Source organism: Tenrec ecaudatus, chromosome 11, assembly GCF_050624435.1.
Source record: "Tenrec ecaudatus isolate mTenEca1 chromosome 11, mTenEca1.hap1, whole genome shotgun sequence".
Classification (NCBI taxonomy): Eukaryota; Metazoa; Chordata; class Mammalia; order Afrosoricida; family Tenrecidae; genus Tenrec; species Tenrec ecaudatus.
Window position 1 is genome coordinate 101,467,861 of NC_134540.1, and position 18,809 is coordinate 101,486,669.

General features: G+C 39.3%; 1 protein-coding gene across 3 annotated transcripts in view; it reads right to left on the bottom strand.

Annotated features, from left to right (window-relative positions):
• The window catches only part of TPP2 (tripeptidyl peptidase 2), a 114,838-nt gene that overhangs the window by 21,620 nt on the left and 74,409 nt on the right, over window positions 1-18,809 (bottom strand). For 2 of the 3 annotated variants that reach the window (XR_012786901.1, XM_075563451.1), the window contains exons 23-24: window positions 8,664-8,742; window positions 7,052-7,090 (exon numbers count right to left, since the gene is read on the bottom strand). Coding sequence is in view for 2 of the 3 variants with exons in the window: in XM_075563451.1 (XP_075419566.1) it covers window positions 7,052-7,090; window positions 8,664-8,742 (118 nt within the window). In the remaining variant the exon portion in view is untranslated. The remainder of the gene's footprint in view (window positions 1-7,051; window positions 7,091-8,663; window positions 8,743-18,809) is intronic. The other variant, XM_075563452.1, reaches the window with a different exon arrangement.

Below are 18,809 nucleotides of genomic sequence, written 5' to 3' on the forward strand. Positions count from 1 at the left end.
TCCCTCACACCTATGTCTGTGACTGAAAGAGCCATAAGTATTGATTTGGGACTTATGATGAGAACAGACTCTCTATTCAGGAAAGGTAATAAATTAGTATGGAACACACCTTTCACATTTTATTCTGAGGAGAGGAAAAAGGCTTAAAACATTTAAAAAATTCTTTTCTTGCTAAGCAAATTTAAAGAATAATTTCTTTATTAATTCAACGCAATTTATTGACCCTCTTTAAAGTTTTAACAGATTGGAAGAACCAATAGTTAAGATTCTTCTTTCTTATCAGGGGACACACATTCTAGTTAGGGAAGGTAAGAAACAGACATTTAATAAATAATGTCAGGTAGTGACAAGCAATATGAAGAAAGTAGATCCAAAGTGATTGGGAGTGAGTACCAGAGTTAAGGTGGCATTGTGCACTGCTGAGTTAACGCTGGCTCATATAGTGACACCACGTGACAGAGCAGAAATGTCCCCGAGAGCCCTAGGCTCTAATCTTTATGGAACCAGATTGCCATCTCTTCCTCTGATGGGGGGATTCAAACTGTCAACCTTACAGTAAGCAGCCCAAGGTGTAACCGTTGCCTCAGTAGGTTCCTTAAGAGGTAAGGTAGGGAAGCTAATAGAAAGTACTAATGAAAAGCCAATGAAGTGGTAATATCTGATCCGAGACTTGAATAAAAGGAAGAATCTCATCTAGTCTAGGTATTCCTTTGACACTGGAAGACAATCTGAGCTTGCTATAGGGCAACCATAGTGGTCCATAAAGCACGTGGGCAGTAGTCACAGTTAGTGGGACTTGACAGTTACGGTAAAGAACACAGATTTTACTCTAGAGCCTAGTAGAGCTGATTTTGATGCATGACAGTGACAGAATTAAGATTTCTTTAATGACTCTAGATAATGTGCAGATTAAAATCTTGCTTTTTAATAACTCTGAATACTAAATGGGAAGTGGACTGAAGAGGGCAAAAACAGGTACGGAGAACAATTTATGAAGCAAACCCAGAAGCCCCAATATCGCATGGACTAAAGAACAGGTAACAACAAAGGGCGAGAATGAATACATTTGAGACTGTCTTTACGGAAGCAATAAAGCCTGCTGACAGTACGAGGATAAACAGGATTAGTTAGAGAGTAATTGGAGAAAAGGCCAACTCCAAGACTGGGTCCAAAACATTCACATGAACAGAAGTTCTCTGATGAAGAAAGAGAGAAAACAATGACTGTGGGATCACTCAAGTCCTGAGGAAAAAGCAGCATTAAGTAGAGTCATTGACCTCTGCTGTTGCTGAGAGGTGGCACCAGGTGAGGACAGAGTCACCGTCCTACTGGGCAGCGTAGTGGCTGCTGGTTCCCTGGAAAAGAACACTATCAGCGGAACAGAAGAATACACACCCATTAAGAATGAGCTGAAGAATGAATGTAATGTGAACAAAAATAGGCAACCTCTTGATAATTCTGTTTTAAGGAGAAACGAGACATAAGGTTTAATTACATGTATCTTATTCTGCTCTTGCTTATGAAAAGCAATGTAATCTGGGAATGAAATAACATTATCGAGTCATGTGAATTCAAAATACACTGGATCTGTTTTTCACACAATAAACTAAATGTCCTTAGAGTTATTATTTATTAAGTCAATTCTCAAAGTCTATCTCCAGATTTCTATTTTAAATGCTGCTGAATTAAAACCTTACATTCATTTTAATTAACAATTTCTAAAACTGGAATAATTCATATTATCGAACAATGTGCTTATTGCCTTAATCAAAGTACTTCTCTCTCCTCCACCTCCCCTATTTGTTAAAAAACAAAAACTTTATAGAAGCCAAATAAAAAAATACGATTCCAAGTCCCTCATTCACCCAAATATGTGTATAAAAATGTAAATCCTTTATAAATATATCTATCTGCATAATTTTCACAACTGATCTGTACTGTGAGCTTTAAAATAGCCTAAATATAATAGTAAATATTAAGAGCTACAGCTAGAGTTCTAATAACATTCTAACACAACATTATTACTATTTTCCTGACTTAACAAAAGCAAAGAGACCATTTAATGCACAATTCCATTCAAGTCCATTTCTAGCTACGAGGTGCCACTTTCTCCCTCTGAGGTCAGCAAGAGAGTTCATCAACAAAGGCCTAAGGTAAAGGGAATAATTAGGCAAAGGTCTTCTGACGGGCAAGCTTTTTCGAACCCGTCATTCAATCTTATTTAAGGTTCATTGTCTGGGTGGGTAGTGCCCGGGCAAAGCCAAGTTATGGTGTCTGCAAAATCTGGGTTGAAAAATTACTGCCAAGTTCTATTGGAACAGACATGTGTAGAGATACAGAACATGCTTATCCACTAAAGGTACACATAACCTCCAACATTTATTCTCTATTGATAGATTTGACAGGTTTCTACTCTTTATTTGTGAACCTTTGTAGACGAATGTGAATGAAATTGTTTGGAGGAGAAATGTGGATGTCTTTAGCTTCCCCCATCTCCTCAACTCTATTAGGGTGAAGGTATCGTGCTTGAAGAAGTATATGTGTTATAAGACAATTCCTCCTCTGAAATTTAGAGTTAAGGCATTTGCTATTATTGCTTTAGGAAAGAGGAGATAAAATGGGACTCGCTCAATTTAAAATGAGAAATCTATTAAAAAATACAATCTAATGTAGGCTTATACAAAATAGCAAACAAAGTTACCACTAAAAGCATAAGACATGAGGAAAGTTTATGATAAAAAGGGCTTAGGAAAAAAAATCTAGTCTTTATAATCAGCATTTTATACAACAAATATCTCAAATTCACAATCATAAATGCTAGTACGACAAATATTTCAGGACAAGAATATGTATATCAAAATTAAATATTACATTTTAAATGGTAAATACTTATTTTTTATTTGCTTTATCAAAGTCTTCTGTTCTTTTTGTCAAAATGCACTCTTACAATTCACTTAAGATCTCAGCATAGAGCTAATTTGAAAGAAATGGTCTGAACCATGGCAATGAGAAAAATCCTAATTATATTTTAAAGTTAATCAAGAAGAATCTTCAGAAGGGAGGAAGTCTCTATAATAAAGATTTAAAGGTAAGATTAAAAATATAGAGGGGTGCTATTCAAGCTCTTTACAAAGCACTTTAACAAATTCAACAGTATTAATCACAAATTCAAACCTACCCATCTAACCTATAACTTTTCTTTGGGGAACATAACATCATTATTTAAAATTTGGTTCAAATTTCGTTTCCTTAGTTCTTAAAACATTAAGAACTAAATTTGTAATTTTTAATAGTTCTAAAATAACTAGTATCTTAAATATTAAAACCACATTGAAGGTTACTTATGTTATTCTTTCATATTTCAATGAACTTTTAAAAAAGTTGATCTTGATTTTGAAATTAAATGTTACTGAAACCCAGAGAATAAAATTAAATTTTATGTAAAATATTCATTGGTATTTGTGTGTGCATTCATATATGTGTATAAGAGGTACCTTCAAAAAGCTCACGGGAAAAACTGAATTAAAAAATGAAACTTTTCCATGAATTTTTGCAGTCCCCTGTGTATGTGCTACTGTATAAGACAGAGCGGGACCACATTACGATTTCCAGGGTTCGTTACCTACGGAGACAAGTTCTTCTTGAAGAACTGCTATAGGACTCACAGCGGCTGACTTTCAGTGGCTGAGTGTTTAATGACCGCGGCACCAGAGCCTCCATACCACAAGGCTTCAAAGAGTTCAAATGAAAAGTCCAGTATTTTTTACTTCATTTTTGCCACAAACTCTTTGAAGCCCCTTGTTTGTACCTCAACCTACCTAATCATATATAGAGATGGAAGGTATTTAGTCGTGCATCGCCTAACATCCCTTCAGGCATTATCTAACTACTTAATACTCAGACATTCTGATTATAACAGAAATCCCTATTAGTGAACAGGATACAGTGAACATATGAGCTTCCTGCCAGCAAACATGTTATGTGTCATATGTAAAGTGGTTGTACTGCTAGGCTCATAATTTTACAGTACATAGAAGTTCAAATAAGTATTGCTGCTAGGATTTTAGTCATGCATGCACAAGCTTATTTAAAACATGTTTAAACATGACTTGGTCTGGTTAGAGGACCTTCATGAAAAGACGCAAGCAAAATAGGAGCTTCCAATGGGCTCTGCGCCAGGTAACTCACAAGAGATAGGTCAATTCAGAAGGTCCTGGAGACCGTTTTTTTGGGGGACACCAGAGAGGTAATCTTGGTAAATTATCTGGAAAGATTCAGGACCACCACTGGGGCTTACTATGAATTTTTATGAAAATGGAAAACTGCACTGGTGAGAAACAAAGGCAGGAAAGTTGCGCTACTGGACTTTCCCATCACGACCCTGCACCTGCTCCTTCTTCAAGGGCAGCAAGGGTGGGCCGAGAGTCTTGCTGTGAAACCATGGCTGAAACACCCTACAAGCTGATCCTGTCTTTTCAACATCTTTCTAATCCCCCAAGTTAAAGGACCATTACCAAGGACACCGTTTAAGTCGCTAGAGGATGCTCCTAATGCTGTTCTGAAGTGATATAAATGTGAAGAATTCTTCAGTGAAGGGTTAGCGAGTTGGGCGCCATCTTCAGAGTACCATCTTCCTAGATGGGGGATATGCTGAGAAACCATTAACTTCACGTTTGACACTTGTTTAGAAAAGCTTCCTATAACTTTGTCGCCTCACTTTCTTACTTAGCCTTGTATTTCACCTGTAATACATATGTCCTGTGAGTCATAATAATCACCTACGCTTGTGCCTTGTGTTACCCTGTGCTACACTATCCAAGCAGTTCACCATGGGGCAGTGCATGCTCTGACTGACGGACAGCAGCGCCCAATTTTGCGCACTGTGCATCTCTAGAGTGTTCAGCGCTTCCCTTCGTTTTCTCTCAGAACTGCTACCTGAGAAGTGCATTAGAGCTCCGGGTGCAGCAGAGCTAGTCCTAGTGACGGCGGCAGCACGAGGCAAAGGAGAAGTACTGGTCTGGAAGTGAAACAAAATGTTGTCGTACAACTTGAAAATGGAAACTCAGTGGATGCTGTTGCTCAGGGCTCAGCCATGTCTCACCTGACAACCATGATGATCCTCGAAAACACAGGAAGCATCAGAGAGTCTGCTAAAGAATCAGCCCTGGGAATTACAAGGCTAATGAAAACATGAGCGTCCTACAGCAGGTATGAAAAAATTGCTAAGACTGCGGATTGACGACCAAACACAAGCAAATTCTTGGCACTTGGCAATCACTAGTGGAGTAACAGAGCTTGTGTGAGACCCCTAAAGACAGAGGAGAATCAGACTACAACATGGGATAGCTCTCAGAACACCCAAATCACATGCCATAGCTCATGGCTCATGCTGTGGTGATGCATGACTGTGTGTGTACAGAATGCTTAAATGTATACAAGAGGGAAAAATGGACTTCTAAAAAGATAGAATTTTCTGCAACTTTTCTGAAGCACCCCACATACATAAACACACACATGGTTTTGCTTTGTAGTGTGTTCATAAAATCATGATGAACACTTTAATTTTAAAATAAGAGCTTTAAACCATACTGTTTTTACTGACGATGGGGGAAATGAGAAGTAAACCCTAGCTGCTAAAGTCCTTATACAAAGTGTTCTAACGAGGTGATAGTAATTCTCCTGTTGATTTGCTACTTTCCTGTCTTATAAAGTGAACCACTTGATGTCAAGCTGGTTGCAACTCGTGCTGACTCGTGGATGTCGGAGTAGAACTGATCCACAGCATTCCAATGGCCCATGATGTGGGAAACATGTCACGACAACTTCCTTAGCTGCTCTATGTTAACTGTCTGCACCAATACAATATAAGCCAAAGAAAACCCACCCAAACACAAAATGTCAACCGGGACATAGAACAGGAAAAGAAGGCAATGCTTAAATGATGTGAGCCTTTTACTTGTTAATGGTTTCCTCGAATACCTTTCCCATAACACTGGCTTTCAAATGATATTAGAGTCTGATGGACTGATATTTTTGTTTTATTTTGTTTTTCATTCCAGCCATGTCCTAATAAATGGAGTTACATGGTTCACAAATGGTTTAAGAAATTCATTTGAGAAATACTGGTTTCAAAAGAAGTAGATATTTCTTTGTATGGAAAAAAGATTTCAAAAACTATTTAATGTGAACAAAATAACATTATTTAGTGTGATGGACATTTTAGGAGACACTAAACAAACTAAATTTACCTATTTTAAAATGATCCCGAATTTCACACCACTATGACTAAAGGGAAATAAAGTTATCTTTTACCATGAAACAGTAATTCTCTCATTCTAGAAACTATCATTCCTCGTGAATTCAAGAAATCAAGTACAATGCTGAATGTCAGGAGCGCTTCATCAGAATCCATGCAAATTCATCCTCTCGTCTCTGGACTTGACGGTGATCATTTGGTCTCTCAGAGAGCAGTCACTAGTCCTAGTCTTGTCGACGGGCACACCTTTATTCCAGCGTGCTACTGGTCCAGCAGCCCTCATTTCTGAACCTGCCAGGTCTGCTGCTGTCTGCTCTATGCCCTTCTGCAAATAGAAGCTGCCAGAGTGGGTAACTCTCCCTTCAAAAACTGGAATACTATGTGTTAAATCATGTACTTTCTGAATGGTTTGACTTTACAAAAATGAAGTGTTTCGGTCTACATAGCTAAATGTTCATATTCACCTTTCTATCAGATTTAAGGTATGTAAAAGCTAATATATTATTATTTCGTATCATCTTTGTACAAAGTAATGAATGATATAAACTTTTTTCCTATACACATGTAGCAAGGGCTCATCCAGCAATTTACGTGAAAGGAAAACAAACAGAGAAGCGGTGTGTCAACGAGAACTGCAAGGGCAGCTAAAGAGCACTCAACTGTCGAATGGAAAGAAAGAAAACTAAGGGGAGGTTTTTTGATTTGTTTTTTGAAATCCTTATAATAGTGACAAAGAGTTTAACTAATAAGCAAATAAGGCTTTAACACAGCTTTTTAAAAACTGACAATCAGTACCTTTTTAAATTTTCCTTGTCGTTTTGCTGCAGACTGCCCCTGGGAGTTAGAATGACATTCTGTAAGAAAACACGCACAAGCTACACAGGATGGAGGTTGACGTTCCACCTGTATGTGTTACAGTGCTAAGAAGGGTCAAGTCTATGATCCCAATGGCATGCTTTTGTAGAAAGCAACGTTGCCACTTAAAAAGTTTTTTCTAATGACATGTCATTCCTAATGGTAATTGCTATTCAACTAATTATTAAAAAAATCAGTAGTTTAAAACCTAAAACATATAGAGCAAAACATTTTGAACCTATTAAATTGAGCCAACTGTCTACAGAGTCTGATTTAAAAGATGTCACTACAATCACACAGATCAGTTTGTTATAAAAAAGTATCATTTAAAGGACTGTGAAAGTCAAGGTGAAGTAATATTTTGGTTACTTTATAAACCATTTGAAACATAAGAAATGCAAACCATTAAGGTATGATTAAATAAGCAATGAGATAGACATCATAATTATCCGAATAGCATTCTCCCAAGAAAATCTACCCTGATAAATAATAACATTTCATAACTGCTTCTGGAGGAATATAGTCAAGATATACCATGTTTCTAAATTACTTGAAAGAGTACTTTTAGCAACACTTTTCTGTTGTATTCCTCACAAGAATGTGCACTCTTTACAAGAATTCTGGGTGAAATATAAGACTGACAGCTAGGCTCCTCATGAAATGAAATCTGGAAAGAAAAAAAAGTCGCAGGATTTCTTAAACCAGTGTCTATGAACTACTGATGTACTTCAAATTGTACCCCCAAAGCATGTACACAGACACAGTATACATAGTAGTGAGAGTCAAGAAATGTTAAAAATCATTTTTTAAAAGCCTCAAATTCCCAATTTTTGCTTCTGTGACAGTCAAGAAATGACTTTGGTCCAGCAATGTCAAGAAACAAATATAATTTAAAAGATGTATTATGTGTGTTCATTTTGATAACTTGGAAACACTACCGTGTTAATATTTTAAATAATTAAAGCCATAATGAAAATAAAAAATAAGTACATACCTAAAATGTAGCATTTCTACAAGATATAGCATGCAGGGCAATGCTTCCAAAAAAACCCCAAACAACTTTGAAACTATAGATGGAGCTCTTATATTTAGCCCACATTGTTACACAACATTGTAATGAGAAAGATTTGAATAGGTATTAGACATATTGCTCATTACTAATAATTTTAAAAGCTACACAAGGAAACCCAAATTTATGAAGGCGAAAATTAGATGAAATGCTTTTAAACATGTCATATACTTAAGTTTGATAGGAATTTACATACAAAAACATTTTTCACATAATGACCAAGTATATTAGCCATGCAAGGTAGGGAAGGTTCAGGGGCACAGTATTTAGACTTGAGAAAAAAAAGTATTAAATAGTTTTAAAATGTGACATGTTTTTCACCACCACCAAGTATTAATAAAATTTTACTAGTAACTTGGAAAGGACCTATCTACATTTTGTAGGTGTACCTTTTGCCCATTCTGAAAGTAAAACTAATTCCAATCTTTATGGAAATGAAAATTTTGGAATAAGATAATTCCCGTGAGAAAAACTAAGACTTACTGCTTTCTTTCCGAGTTCGGTCTTTGACAATGTTAAGGATCCTGAGAGGTAGCATCCAGGGCCAGCCCCCTTAGGTATCCTAGTGAGAAAATGCAGACAGAACAGGGGAGGGGAGAAGCAAAAGAAAACATTTCACAAAAATAATAAAGGGGAATAAAGTAAAAACAATTCTATTCTGAAATAATTCTCAAAGCTAAGATTTCAACAGCCAGCTTAAAATAATAAACAGTAAAATAAAATTATTAGCGTTACAAAGGAAAATTCATAGTCTTATTGACCACCCTTGATAGAATCTAACTTGGTTCTTTAGATTGTGCCCCTCTGCCACCCCTTGGGTCTGCCTGGGAAATGCTCTCCTTCTATGTTAGCTCCCAAGCATGATGTCCTTTTCCAGAAATTGTTCCCTACAGATAATGAAACTGGGGGGAAAATTTTTCTCTTCTTGGTTAAGTCAGGATGTGAAGAAATACACTCTATAGAATGGAGTCCGAGCACAGCTAGGACAGAGAAATGTTTCTCCATGACAAAGATGTAAATAAACAAGAATTTCTGCAAAAGCCTGGAAGCTGACCTTATCGGAAGCTTCCTAGACTTAAGAGGTTTTGATTACAAAGTCATTTTTGAGAAATGAGAACGCTGGTGCTGACATGAATCACCATAAACTCCTGAGATTCACTAAAGCTATCAAAGTACCTACCAGGGATCTTTTAAGATCCTACTTGAATGTTATAAAACTCAGACTGAGAACACCTGTCATTAGTCCCTGCAACCAATCACTAGAACTATAATCACCCGGTTAAAGCCTGTTTGCCAACCCTGATCCATCCTAAGCAATCAAATGACCGTAGTCTAACTCCTTCCCTGAGGCTGCGGGTTCTGCTGTTAGGTGTTAGTGCATCTCAGAAAGAACCCCACCCCTCTGTGCACAGCAGTTTCCAAAGTGGGAGATGCTGTCCTCTGGGGGCACTGGGACGATGGCATGGAGGGGTGCTGGGAAAGGAACTGAAAATCCCAAAGCAAACTCACTGTCACCCAGTCGAAAGGCCCTACGAGTCAGGGCCGAACTGCTCCAGTGAGTCCCAAGGCTTTTCACTCTTCACAGGGCAGAAAGCCCTCTGCTTTCTCCCACCGAGCTACTGGTGTTTCAAACTGCTGACCTTGGGGACTGCAGCTAACCACGATGCCACCAGGGCTCCGATACCGACACTCTACATTGGATTATGGTTTATAATACAAAGTTTGTATTGAGGTGAGGAGTCTTAATTTTTGTTTCTGAAAAGGGGTGACAGCCAAATGAGAGTGAGAACCTACGCTGTAGACTAAGGCAGAACTAATAGTCATAGTTAAATAGTTTCCCAACCCACAGCTGATTCTCACTCCCCCTTCAAAGAGGAGTCCCTGACCTTCATCAATTCAGTAACATGTTACTGGGGTCAGAGAACCCAATTGCAGATAACAAAGCCTGGATCAGCTAGATGGGGGTGAACAAGGGAAAACACTGAATCCTTCCCAAACAACTGCAGAAATTTAACAAGAGCTAGACAAATCTATGACCTGCTAGTAATAGTAATCCTGAGAGTATACTCAAAGACAATAATACTAAAATTCAAAATTGTACACAAGGATAAAAAAGCGTATAATTGATTAGAGCAATGGTTGTGTGCACACGCAGATCTAAATGATTCTGAAATCCCTTCAATTCTAATTCGTCAATTGAACCCAGAGCTTTAAAAATTGGTCACACATTATCATCGATGGCGAAATTACCTCCTCTAAAAGTCTTCTAGAAACCATGTAAAAATTAGTTCAAACTACTGAACAGGAAAATCAAACATGTTAACAAAGAACAAAGGCCAACAGGACAGCTTTGCACCTTCAATTTGCAACCCTACAGCGGGAGTGGGCCAATCGGGTATTTTTATACCTGTGGACCGGTGATTTTTACTGTAGAAAACCAGAACATTTTAAATGGGAATGCACTAAAGAAAAAATTGGGTATGTTGCCCCTTCATTCATCTCCAGTTGGATCACACTAACCTGGCTCTGAGGATCAACAGTGATATTTTCCCCTACAGATGTCAAGTAATCAAGGAGTGACTATTTTCTGAGTTAAATGGAGAAACTTGTAAAAATATATTTTAAAAATTATTTTATTGGGGGCTCATACAGCCCTTATCACCATCCATCCATCCATCCATCCATCCATCCATCCATCCATCCATCCATCGTGTCAAGCACCATTATGTTGTCATCTTCATTATCAAAACACTTTCTACTTGAGCCCTGGCTATCAGCTCATTTTTCCTCAATCTCCCTTCCCTCCCTCCCTCATGAGACCTTGATAATTTATAAATTATTATTTTTTCATGTCTTACACTGACTAATGTCTCTCTTCACCCACTTTTCTGTTGTTAGTCCCCCTAGGAGGAGGTTTTATGTAGATCATCATAATTGGTACAGAAGCTGTAAATTCTTAATGGCTCCTGAAGTTACTTTTTCAAATTTAAGTTCCTTGTGTTTGAAAAATCTCCCTTACACTAATAAAACTTGTAAAATTGTGGTAATTATAAACTAGGAGCAAATTTTAATTCATCCTCAGTACTTTTTTAGGATTGATAAAAGATATTCATCTATTTTTTATTAAGCTCAAATACTCCTGTTAATCTATTGGGTAAATATCTTTTATTTAAATAGATTTGTGATTACACTCTACTGAATTAAAACTTATAAAAAGGTGAAATATTCTTTGTTGTGTTTTGTTTTTTTAATCATTTTATTGGGGCTGGTACAACTCTTATCGCAATTCATATTTACATCCATTGTGTCAAGCACTTTTGTACATTTGTTGCCATCATCAGTCTCAAAACATCTGCTTTCCACTTGAGTCCTTGGTATCAGCTCATTTCCCCCCCTCCCTCTCCGCTCCCCCTCTCTCATGAACACTTGATAAATTTATAAATTATTTTATATGTTACACTGCCCGACGTCTCCCTTCACCCACTTTACTGTTGTCCAACCCCAGGGAGGAGGATATATGTAGATCCTTGTAATCAGGTCTCCCTTTCTACCCCACCTTGCCTCCACCCTACCGGTATAACCACTCTCAACACTGGTCCTGAGAAGTTTATCTGTCCTGGATCCCCTGTGTTTCAAGTTCCTATCTGCACCAGTGTACATCCTCTGGGCTAGCCCGGTTTGTAAGGTAGAATTGGGATCATGATAGTGGTGATAGTGGTGGTAGTGGTGGTGATGGTGAAGCATTTAAGAAATAGAAGAAAGTTGTGTTTCATCAATGCTACACTGCACCCTGGGTGACTCGTTTCCTCCCCACTACCCCACTGCAAAGGGATGTCCAGTTGCCTACAGATGGGCCTTGGGGCTCCACCCTGCACTCCCCCTCATTCATGATGATATGATTTTTTGTTCTTTGGTGCTTGATACCTGATCCCTTCGATACCTCGTGATCACACAGGCAGGTGTGCTTCTTCCATGTGGGCTTTGTTGCTTCTCGGCCAGATAGTTACTTGCTTACCTTCAAGCCTTTAAGATGCCAGCCACTATATCTTTTGATAGCCAGGCACCATTAGCTTTTTTCACACTAGCTTATGCACACATTTGTCTTCAGCATTTGTATGGGGAAGATGAGCACACAATGTCTTTTTCTTTGATGTCTGCTACCTGATTCCTTCAACACCTAGTGATCACACAGGCTGGTGTGCTTCTTACAATTGGGCTTTGTTGCCTCTCAGCTAGATGACCGCTTGTTTACCTTCAAGCCGTTAAGACCCCAGGTGCTACATCTTTTGATAGATGGGCACCATCAGCTTTCTTCACCACATTTGCTTATGCACACATTTGTCTTCAGTAATCATGTAGAGGTGAGAATCATGAAATGTCCGTTTAATATAACAAAGTGTTCTTGTATTGAGGGAGTACTTGAGTGGAGGTCCAATGTCCATCTGCTACCTTAATACTAAACCTATAAATATATGCACATAGATCTATCTACATGCCTGTATTTAGGCCTTTGTATATATCCTTTGCCTCCTAGTTCTTTCCTCTATTTCCTTTTACTTTCCTCCTGTCCCACCATCATGCTCAGCCTTAATTTGGGTTTCAGTAATTCCTCTCAGATACATTGCCCTCGATCACTCCCTACCAGGCCTCCCACCCCCTCCTTGCCACTGGTTTTGAATCACTCATTTTCCCTTGTCCCTGGGTTGGTTAACACCACTTCTTTCCCCCTACTTCCCCCTCTCCCATGTCCCCCCTGAACTATTGGTCCCGTTGTTTTCTTCTCCACATTGTTTATCCAGCCTATCTTATCTAGACAGAACTGTAGAGATAAAAATATGCACATAAAAACAAGACAGCGCCAAACAAAATGACACAGAAAAACAAAATGACAATAGCAACAACAAAAAAAGCCAATGACATAAAAAATTTAAAAAAGAAAGAAAAATCTGTAATAGTTCAAGGTGTGTTTGTTGACTTTTAGGAGTGTTTCCTGGTGGAGTCTGATGGGGTGCCACGCCCTGGCCCCAAAGTCTATTTTGGATACTCCCTCAGGACTTCCTTGTTCTGTGTTCCCTTGCTGTTCTATTGCACGCCCTTAGTGCTTTGCCTCAGTGTGGTGGGGTCAGCTCGGTCACACATCCCACACTGTGTCTCCAGTGTTGTCCCACTTATGGCGATAGGTCAGTGCGGGAAGTCGTGTCTCGTAGTGGGGCCGGCCTTATGCTCCTCTCTGTGCAATGGCTGCTCTGAGGGGGCTATTGTCCTCAGGGCTTGGTGGGCCAGGGTGTGCTCCACTCCCTTCCTTCCCCTTCATTTGCTTCTGCTTCCGTCTGGGTATGGTAGGTCTGTTCCTTTCCGCCACTGGTGAAATACTTTTTGAAATACCTAATGTATCTCATTTTAAGGCTAAAAAAATAAACAAGCTATGGAGAACTCTGTTATTTTCAAGGACTTGTTAGGTCTTTCCAGAAACACACAACCCTCACCGAACTCACCCCAGTGTAGGACAGGTAGAAACACAAACACCCTCTTTAAGGTCACCCAGTCAACTCTCACCAAGCACTCCCCTGGCCCAAATTGCAGTTGCAAAAATTTTGTGGGTTACTTCTTTTGCAGATTTGGACCAAGTTTTAATAGCTCAACCCACCAAAATCCAAATAGGTCATTCTAAACCTTTGTCTAGACTCTATAGAGTCTTACAAAAAAGGAAGCCTAGTAAAAAGGAATCAATAATTAGCTCCAATAATCTAAAGAAATGTGTTATCATAGCTTTCTCTGGCCCAAATGCAACTCTCATATTCCCTATAAAGAAATCCAGGACACAAGGGGGGCAATGTGTGTAAGATGACAAGCTGCTACAAGGGCTGCATCTCAATCTACTGGTGACAATTCTAGGCACAACCATAATAAAAAGAAAGTAGTACAAATGTTGTCCTTTAAAACAGCCGAACTCTTATTTTCTGGAAGCCAAGCCATGTTGGTTAGGTCTTTATAAACCAGCTTCTTGACTTTTAAAAGTTTACTTGATTTCTGGACCTTTTCAAACCGTTAGTAAATATTAACAATGGCTTTGGGAAAGGAAGATAGACTGGAAATATAGTGGCTGCCATCAAGATCCAGCTACTTAGTTGTTGATAGGCCTTGGCAATAAACCAGACCTGTAGACATATAATAGTAATAGTCTGTTTAAAACAAACCAAAAAACTTTTTGTGTGTGTGTGGCAGGGTGGGGTGGGGGGGGAGGTGGAGTTTGAGGTTAGCCACAACCCACCAAATGTATTTTCACAACTATATCAACCTCTTTAGACAGCTTACTTACTTTTAAAATGATGAGTATCCTTAGTACAACTTTTTATAAACCTTCACATAAACATCATCCTAATGAACTGCTTTTCCAAGGCAAATGCCATACCTGTGACGGAGAACCTTCTGAAACAGCTTTTAGTAAGGTAACTAAAGACTCCAGATGAGATCCCACTGTGTAGGAAGATTCAGCCTGCCCTTGAGGACAAAGGAGAAAAACCACACCGCCCCACTCACTGCCACTGAGCTGGCACTGACTCAGCAACCCTGCGGAAGAAGAACTGGCCCTGTGGGTTTCTGAGGCTCAACTCTTTATGGGCGTAGAAAATCCTGTCTTTTGTCTTTCTCCCAAGTAGTGGTTTCAAATTACAGACCTTGCAGTTCATAGCCCAACCTGTTAACTTCTATGCCACCGAAGATGATAAATTTAACAAAGTCCTTTCTTATGGGAGGATCTACTACTAAGCCAGTTCCAAAGAGCTGTAGAGTTCCCCTGAAGCCACCCGCCATGTGACAGGCCCTGGGTAGAAGAAAGACAATAAACAGATTAAATACATTATGTCTAGGGGTATTTTTAAAAAGCTAAGGACTAAGTAGTAAGTGAAAACACCATTAACCCCCACTGGGAAATACCTTTTGCCAATCAAACCAATGCCCAAGTGACATGGGAATTTTATCCAACCAACACCTATTAAGGACTGTACAATTTTAGTAGCTATGATTTCCAAGTATTCACATTGGGTTAAAGCCCGGCCAATCATAGCATTTGTTGCCAATAAACCTGAAAAGCACCATTCCCATATGGAATGTCCTGGTTGTCCTCTGCAGTGACAGACATTCAAGGTACTGGAAAAGTATACAGAGATCTGCTGTTCATTTCACTTTTGCCAAAGGCATGATTGTCCTTATTGCCAGTCTCCCGGAAAGGTAGAAAAGAAAGACTAAAGGAATTATTAACAAAACCTACACCTTCAATGGGAATAAACTGGCTGAAAACATTTCTTTTGTGATTAATGAATTTAAGAGTCACATCCACTTAAATTTTGGACCTCATGAATATAATTCAGCTATTACTGATTCTAATTTAAGCCAGTTTATTAAAGTAGTTCTGATTTTAAATTCATTATACTTAAAAAGATGTTTACTTAAAGAGTCTTTTTATAATAAACATTTCAGAAAACTTGCTTCCTCCTTTGTCACTTGGAGATTATGTCCATTGAAAAGATTTCAACTAAAAGATTCCCTTGAGGGAGGGTATTGTTCTTATCTCCACAAGGAAAGAGGGACCAGACTTCAACCCTGTGCTCCAAGATGTGAATGCACTATACCTGTGTGGAGCAGGGAGCCAGTGGAGAGGTATGGGGGGCTGGCCCCAATCCCAACTACATGGACACCTGCCCCTCCCCCCAGAATAATTTACTTCAGAGGACACGGCACTGAATTTGCAGCTCTGGGAGAGGGACATATCTGATCGGAGCACACGGGAGCAGATGAAGGGGGAGGAGAGAGTGGAGCACATCCTGGCCTACCAGGTCTTGAGGACAATGGTCCTGCTCAGAGCAGCCAGTCTACAGAGACCACATGGCTGGCCCCATTATGAGACATGATGTCCCTCACTGACCCACAGCCCTACAGGGGACAACACTGGAGACACAGCGTGGGAATTATGCCCGATCCGATCCGATCCCACCACATCGAGGCAAAACACTGAGGGGGTGCAACAGAACAGCAGGGGAATGGAGTAGCGAGGTCCCCAGTGAATGCCGAAGGTGGATTTGGGGGTCAGGGCTTGGTGCCGCAACAGACTGGAAAACACTCCTAAAGGCCAACAAACAGTCCTTGAACTAACAAACAAATTCTTATTATTGCATATATCCAAACCATAAGAAAAGCCTAAATCCACTGCTATTGAATATTAAGGACCCTATAGGGCAGAGTGGAACTGCTCCTGTGGGTAGGGTTTTGTGACTGTAATCTTTACCAGAGTAGAAAGCCTACTCACTCTCTCGCAGAGCAGCTGGTGGTTTCAAACTGCTGACCTTGAGGTTAGTTGCCCAGCTTATAACCACTGGGCTGCAAATTACAGAGAGTCAAAAGCTGGATTCATTTATCCCAGGTGGAGAAGGCCTCCACTCCCAAATAGTCTGGGAAAGCCTCTCGAAGAGCTGACATGAATATCCATGCACTGCGAGGCAGAGGAGCTGACTGCGGAATCAGCGGTTCTCTGGCAATCTCTAGACTGGACGAGAAGCTGCTCTGGGACCTGCAGAGCATGCCAGACCTTTTTATTGCTTCTGCTTTAGTTTTAGAAGCCTCTATATTTTATGAGGTAAATCTTAAAAGTAGGTTTAAAACTTTTAAATTGCTGTAAAACTTTTATTTTAAAACATTTAATTATTTTAAAACTTTTATTTTAGTCACCAAAAATCATTAATTGTCCATTGTGGATAGTTTAATGATCAAACTCATCTATTGTGACATTTTTTCCAGTGGACATAGCTACTTTTAATTAAATGTGTGCCCTGCAAAGAAGTTCAGAATTAACAGTATTTGTTTCTATTGCCTCTAAAATAGCATCTGCTTTTTATACTCAAACTTTCAAAATGGTAAAACACTTAACTAGAAATACATCAAGAATTTATTTTCTAATCATTCTAATTTTTTCTTTATCATTATTGGACTTCAGTTGTGGCTTTTTAATCCCTGTTTTCATACATTATTTTTCTCTTACAAGTCCAGACTTCTTTATATAAATGTTACTGCTAGGAAGTAATTAAATTTTTCATAATTTGTTTAGGATTAAAATACATAGTAAATGCTTTTTGTCTGAATTTCTGTTACATTTTCTTTTCAATTGCTTTTACTTCTATATTCTATTAACCTTCCAGATGAGAGTTCACTGCCATCAAGTCGATGCCGACATAGCGATCCTGTAGGACAAGGAAAGCCTCATCTTTTCCCTGTAGACTGGCTGCTGGAGCCTAATTTTTAAAGCAGCATCTGTTGTTTACACTACGACTATATTAATCTTTTCCTTTTGTCCCTCTAACTACTTTTGTCGGTGGCATTATGCTTAAGGGTAGTAGCAGGTATTTCTTTCTTTTTCACGTTATTTCTGGGATGAAGCCCTTCTCCTAAACGTTCTGCCCTTCCTGTTGCTCACTCTAGTCCTCATGAGCTCCTGGCACAAAAATGCAACCTAACTCAAGCTGCCAAACAATTCACAAATCTCACAAATGCCGTATCTGTTTTCATCCTGATCTGGACAGGGAAATTCTGCTTCACTTGCCTTCTTATCTCACTCGGTGTCCCTACTGTCATTACTAAAGAGGCCATCCGGTCAGGCTACAGCACTCTCCCACTTCCCTCACCACTGTCCTTCAGGGCCTCACCTCTACCTCACTTGCACCTACCCTTCCCGGTATCATCTGGTGAAAGAGTGCTTCCTATTTCTTTGTCAACAGTGGCAGACACTATAAAACATTGATAGACTACTATAAAAAACTCAAAGGTCCCTTTCTAAAAAGATTTTTATTAGGTGGAGTGCCTGAAAAAAAAAAAAAAGTCCACTGCCATTCAATCACTTCCAGCCCCTAGGGACCCTGCAGAGGGTTTCAGAGGTTATAAATCTTTATGGGCACAGATAAGCTCAACATATTCCCAAAGGGCATCCGTTGGAATTAATCTCCTAACCTTGTACAAGGTTAGTATTCAACTGCTCACCATCTCTTACACCAGGATGACTTAAAAGGCTAACCAGACTATTTTCTTCGCCAACAAACAGCCAGAGCCAAAACAACTGATGCCCCCTCGATGTGTGCTTCCATGTGAAGGAGCAACGGACTTTGACAAAACAAAGTAATGGCAAGCCTCTTACTTGGGCCTTATCTGGTGTAGATGGGGAGAGTAGATGGCCAATACAGTTTAAGAACTCTTGAGGATACCATTAACTCTACATTCCTATAATAAAAGTTTATACAGTACTAGTTACTTAAATTTACTAAAAACAAGAGTAACTGAGAATCCCATCTTTAAACAAAAATCTGTAAAATCCCAAGGAAGCCTAAGTTATACATACAATCCCATTAACTGGATCTCATTTGTGAGGGCTTCTGCTGACTTAGAATAGGCGGTGAAGAGGCTCTCAGATCCCAGGGAACAGATGCTGATGTGGCTGTGCCATGATGCTCAAGGCAAGTCTTTAACTTCACCGCTAAGGCAGTTCTAGAGAACATAAGCACCCGAGATTCCTCATAGGCTCAGCAAGGAGGAGTCTCTAGTATAGCTAGTAGTTTGTAACTACTTCAGTACTTCAGGGGAGGTACA